This window comes from Athene cunicularia, assembly GCF_003259725.1.
Source record: "Athene cunicularia isolate RWA chromosome 2 unlocalized genomic scaffold, athCun1 chr2_part1, whole genome shotgun sequence".
Classification (NCBI taxonomy): Eukaryota; Metazoa; Chordata; class Aves; order Strigiformes; family Strigidae; genus Athene; species Athene cunicularia.
This window is the reverse complement of record NW_020799095.1, coordinates 76,356,830-76,363,029: the sequence shown is the minus strand read 5'-3', so window position 1 is coordinate 76,363,029 and position 6,200 is coordinate 76,356,830. Positions and strand designations below refer to the sequence as shown.

General features: G+C 39.9%; 1 protein-coding gene across 1 annotated transcript in view; it reads left to right on the top strand.

The window, feature by feature from the left end:
• Nucleotides 1-5,524, top strand: part of ROPN1L (rhophilin associated tail protein 1 like) — a 10,139-nt gene extending 4,615 nt beyond the window's left edge. The window contains exons 3-6 of the mRNA XM_026842598.1: nucleotides 143-266; nucleotides 428-589; nucleotides 2,988-3,163; nucleotides 5,428-5,524. Of these exons, the coding sequence (XP_026698399.1) occupies nucleotides 143-266; nucleotides 428-589; nucleotides 2,988-3,163; nucleotides 5,428-5,491 (526 nt within the window). The 3' untranslated portion in view covers nucleotides 5,492-5,524. The remainder of the gene's footprint in view (nucleotides 1-142; nucleotides 267-427; nucleotides 590-2,987; nucleotides 3,164-5,427) is intronic.
• Nucleotides 5,525-6,200: the final 676 nt, after the last annotated feature.

The window sequence follows — 6,200 nt, the reverse complement described above, 5'->3', positions numbered from 1 at the left end:
GGGGGGGTCTGCAGCTTGCCGAGTACTGCCGCTCCTGCACTGGAGTATGGCCATTCATACACTGAACTGTAAGAGCATTTACTTCTGTGCAGCTTATAACAGCCATGGGCACTGAAGTGTGTTGCTTTTCTCATTCACTTAGGTATTTTTCGGCGTTGTCAAAAGGCGAGCCCCTTCCTGTGAAGAAAAGGATTGAAATGCCTTTAGCAGCAGAGAAAACAGATGCTGGTTTGACCCCAGGACTCCTTAAAATCTTGCATGAGCAGGTACAAACTGGCCTTAATCAAATGCAGAATGCTGATGTGCCAGGGATAGCTGGGGAGACTGACTGTCAAGTATTTTGATGTATTTTGAGGAGGGACTGTGTGTTCTCAGTTTCATTTTGGTTTTTGGAGTTCTTATTGTGGTACCATGATTTTGTTTAAAGCTGTCTCCCAAAGGCATGGTGAGCGTTGCACAACTGAAGGAGAAATGGAAGCACTTGTGCTTGCCAGAAGAGCAGCTGAAAGCTATCTTGCAGTTGGATGACTTCGGTGAGGAGGTGGAATGGATGAAGGTTCTGGCACTTGGGTGCAGCGTGCTCGGCAGGGTATGTTCAGGGTGGGAGCCCTCATATCCAAACGCAAACGGTCATATACGATTGTACATGAGGTAGACCACAGAACAATTATTGCTAATGGACTTTTGGGGAATTCTGATTGCTTTTGCAGCAGCTGTCAAGTGCCTTGCGTGTTTACTTCTGTTCCTCATCAGCTTTTGGCCAGGGGAGCTTAACCAGAAAGAGGGCTAAGTCCTGAGTTTGCTGGGATGGCAGTAGAAGAGCAAGCATGTCTGCAGGGAGCTTAGACCATGAGAGAGAAGATGATAGAGGAATGATGCTTACAGCATCAGTATAGATGTCCAGAGGAGAACTAGAGGGAGAAATGAAAACATCAATTTTTAATTGATTGTGTAGTCAATTAAATTTTCACAAGGCAGTTAATGTTACTAAATCTACATTTAATACTTTTAATGTTCAGTAATAAAATCTCAGCAGAGCATTTCAACAGAATGAGAGATTATAAAATGTACTAAGCTGATGTTCTTAAGAAGTATAATATTTTTAATTACTTTTACAGTAGGGAATAAGGGGTACTGAAAAGAAAATACATGTTAAATAATATTTTGAGAATGTTGCAATATCTGGAAGCCCTGAATGTTAACCTGGTCTGATGATGCAATCATGTATAATAAGTATTTGTTCATTTTAACTGTATTTCTTGGTTTCATTCCTCTTGCCAACACGATTTTGTAGTTTGGGTCCTTTTTTTCGTTTAAAAATAACAGCAATGTTACTTATTTAAAAAAAAAAAAAGTTGAAACCAAAAACAGTGTCACAGGAACATCATTCTGATGAAGCTAGACAGTCTAAATTTACCTCCATCTATCCATCCTTTCAGATATTAAGTGAATGATTTGATTTCTGCTCTACATATTGAAACCTAAACTGAAGTTTCTAAACCAGAGAGCAAGTTGCACACAAAAATTTTACATTAATTTTCCTGCAGCTGTAAATTGCATTTATAGCTGAATAGAGTCACGGATAAGATACAAGAGTAGGCACTTAGGAGCTTATTAATAACACCAGTCATCTGAAGTATCTTTTTGCAAAGCACTGACGTGTTTTTACAGCCTTGGAGAGAGAACTACACAGGTAGCTTTTCAAAAGCGGTGAAATCGATGTGAATAACTTTGCTGTGCTGTGAGAGCGAGCGAGTGGCAGCTGGGAGAAACAGGAGCAGGAACTGCAGTAGAGGGGTAGCAAATAGCAGAGGGTAGAGTCTGTCAGCATGTAGGCAGCTCCCTCTCGTTACCCGGAGAGGCCTACTGGGAGAAGAACTACATTAAGTAAAACTGTTAAGGGATTATAAAAGGACATTTCTCTGGCCTGTGTTCTAGATCTTGAACAGGTATTGCATTTATTTTAAATATTGCTTTTCTACTGTTAGTAAATACTTATCTTTTTACAAAATCATAGCTTCCTTGTTAATGAAGAGGTAAGGGTAAACTCTGAAAAAGTTACAGCAAAAATATTACTACTTGAGTTAAACACTTGTGTGATTTCTTTGGGTTTTGTTCCTTTGTTTTAATGGCATCCAACCAGTCCTTGACTCAATGAAGCTCAATGCTGAATTTTCCCACATGTTTTCCTGTATAGCTCAGCATATGTAGGGCACTGGGTTATAGACACTGTATTGAATAAAGGATTTTTCCAAAGTATATTTGGAACTAATACTTTGAGGCATGTTTGTTTTTAAGGGAGCTCAGACATTATTGGGCTTTGACTAAACTGAAATATTTGTGAAATGCTTTTTGCCTCGGTGCTTTTTCTACTAACTACTAAAATGGAACTTGCATACAACTAGAGAAAACAGTAAATATCACACTCCTAAAAATTAATATCATATAATATTACATCATAATAAAAATCATCAAACCCATATGAATTTTCTGAGGTTTGTAGATTTGTCTGTCTTAACTGCTGCTGAGAATTCATTTAGATCCATTGAGATAATAAGGAAACACACACATGCATGCACACACACGTGTGTGTGTGTGTGTGTATATATGTGTGTGTGTATATATATATATATATATGTATGTATATATATACACTAAATATAGTGATATTGGAATTTTTACAGTAGCAGAACTGAGCAATTTGACCATACAGGTGACAGGGCTCAGACTACCCAGTGCAATCTTTAAACATCATGAGATTCTGGTATTTCTTTACTCCTGTCTCTACTGGAACTTCATTATCGTTTCCATTCTTGGACCTGCACTGGAGGGTAAATTTGATGTTGAAAGCTAGGTAATAATGATAAAGTCTTCATCTCCTTTACAGTCACTGTTAGTGGCTTACAGTGTGGATTTTGTCAGGGTACGGAAAGAATGTTCATGGCTCTGATACTGTTCTTCTCATTTCTTGACTGAACCCCCTGCAGTCTTTACTGAGTTCAATGAAACACGCCTGTGAAATCTTAACAAGGGAGCCAGAAGGAGGAGCGGCTTGCATTCCCTTTGAAACATTCTCATTCCTCTACTCCTATTTAGCCAGTATTGATGGAGAGATACCAGAGGAGAAAACTGAAGTATTCCTCCACAGAATTAAAGAACAAGCGTAAGTAAAAATCTGTGCATAGAATTTTAATTTTTCACCTTTAGTTTCTCCATAAACCTTTAATTTCAGGTGAATAGTCTATCTTCACTTTGGGTGTAGCCATAATGACAGGAGTAAAGGTTGACTAAGGTTATAGTGAAAGTGTACAGAGTGATTTTTTATTAAGTGGTCAACATTGGGGTTTGAACTGTTAAATGATAAAATATTATTTACCCATCTTAGAAATATTGAAGTCACTACCTGGTGGTATAATTTTTCCTGTAGGAAGCAATTATATACAGGTTGGTATCATCTGCATATTACTGGTACTGGAACCAGCATCATATTATGGGCTGCTCTTTTGATGTAACATAGATCATAAACCAGAGAGAGAAATTAGAAGTTCCCGCTTGAAGTCTGATGTTTCTATTGTGTTTTGCCTGAATTACTTCTCCCTTGAAATTTTCTTGAGAAAACATGTAGTATGCACTTTGTCTTAGTTTGGCACTTCCATTTTTGTAGTGTTAGCTATGGTAGATTGTTGGTTGCCTTCTGTGGATATAAAGGGCAAAGGCAGGACATAGTCCCACCCAAATACTTCATCCTGGTTTGCTATTTGTACCAAGCTGAGGTGGTTGGGTATGTGTCTTGTCTGTTGTGTTCCTCTTTCTGCTTTCTCTGAGGTGGGTTTATAGTTTGGTGTTGGTCTTGTCAGTAAGCCATAAATTGATGCAGTTCTTCACAGCAGGAGATGCGTAGGTTGGAAGTTAAGCAAAAACCTGGCTGGTTTGCTATCAGTGGTGGCTGTTCAGGTATTTTCTGTGCTGTTGTGCAATCTTTGGCTTGCTTCATAATGAAGAGGCAACCCCGTTCTCACCTCTTGACTTCAAGTAGTTTGTTAGCAAATTACGGTTCCCCCCAATATTATTATGTGTCCTTCTTACAGGTTTGGGTAGAGAATACCCTGTTGATGATCGTTCCATTCAAATGCCCCTTTCTGATGTGTTGTCACCATTGCTGGCACTCACAGCTTGTTTGTTGTGAATACTTCTGGACACCTGCACTTTATGATGATCAACAGGCTATTTGCATATTTTGGCTACCTTTTTTCTTGAGCTCACCAGCACTATTGTGTTGCTTTAGACTGATGGCTGATCACATTTTTGTCAACTTCTACAACAGCAAAAACTTGAAATTCACAGGCTTGTACTAACAGCTCTACTAACTAGACCTAACTCATGCTAACTGCTACAAGTGAAAATCTCAACTCTAATAGACTATGAATGGTTATGTGAAGTCTTGTGCCCACAAAATTCAGTGTCAAAACCTCTTAACTTTTTAGCAGATGGAGGAAAGGATCCACTAAGAATCTGCATCTATTCCTGCTAGAATTAGCATGGAATTAGCATTAGGAATATATGAAAATGACAGTGTCTTCAATCCAGCTCTCAGTGATAAACCACCACTCATTATCCAAAGTTACACATAGGTTGTACAAAATGCACTTTATTTTTAAACCAATTTAAAGAGATCCAAAACAGGCTTGCCTTCCAAGAGCTACCTACCACATTCAACTATTGGGAACTGGTCTTTCTGTCTGTGATGGGTTGACCCTGACTGGATGCCAAGGTGCCCACCAAAGCTGCTCTAACACTCCCCTCCTGCTCCAGCGTGGGGTCCTCCCTGGGCTGCAGGTGGATCTCTGCTCCACCGTTACCCTCCATGGGCTGCAGGGCACAGCCGCCTCACCATGGGCTGCACCACGGCCTGCAGGGGAATCTCTGCTCTGGGGCCTGGATCACCTCCTCTTCCTCCTTCTTCACTGGCCTTGGTGTCTGCGGAGTTGTTTCTCTCACATATTCTCCTCTCTCCTGCTGCAATTGCAGTTTTCTTTTCCCCCTTCTTAAATATTATTTGAGGTGCTACCAGTGTCACCAATGGGCTCAGCCTTGGCCAGCAGCTGGACATGGGGGAAGGCAGCTTCTGACAGAAACCACCCATGTAGCCCCCCTGCTACCAAAACCTGGCCACACAAACCCCATACACTCTCTTAGATTGCAAAAAGGTCCATGTATATGGGAGCTCAAAAATGCACGAGAACACAAATGAACCGATTTAGTTTGTCATTAGGTAGCAATTTGATACTTTTTAGTAAGAAAGAACCACTTTTTAATAATACCGCTCTTGCTTGAAATTAATATAACCGTCAATGGTATCTCATCCAACACGCTAGGATTTACTATGTTAGAGTATTGTTCTAAAGTATTTGGTTTATTCCTTTCCAGTGACCAACAAGCTGGCATGGTGCTGCTCAGAAACTTTCTGACTCAGCCCTCAACACTGTTTTGATTGAAGCCTACTCTTCAGCACCAGGTGATAGGGGGGGGGAAAAAAACCCAATAAATATGTGCAAGAAAATAATGTGTTCAAAGGACCGTTATTTGTACATTATAATACAAGATCTTCTCTGTCACTTCCTTACCTTTTATCCCACTCTTGAAATTGCCCTTCAGTGGATGTTAATTGAATACATGGTTCTAGTGCTCTCCTGCCTCTCAACTACCTGTGCTCACACCCAGGGAGTGGTACCTTGACTCATCTGTTTATATTGAAGAAAAGGTGTTTTGTTATGGATCTCCTTACCTATACTTCATCAGTGATTTTAAGAAGTGAAACACAGAATTAAACTTAGAGTAACACGGGACAGCTACAATTGCTGCATTTCTTGTTATGCTATGGTAGCACTGACACTTTTATGCAGTAGATTTTCTAGTCTGAAAACAAGACATATTTTAAAACAGATCCTTAGACAAGTCTGTGTAAGAATGGAAAAAGATACTTCAGTTCTTGAAAGGGTCCTGAGTGAAAACAATATGTAACTATTGCTGTCCTTTCTTCCTTGAGTTGATGTTTCTTCTACCAGCTGAGGCTCGGGGTTCTCATGAAGTTCTCTGGAGCTTGGTAAAACTATTAATTTAATAGGTCATGTTCTTGCAGACAGGGTAGTCAAAAGACAAGCTGTATTTGTGTAAGACTCTTACCAAGCCTTACTCCAGAG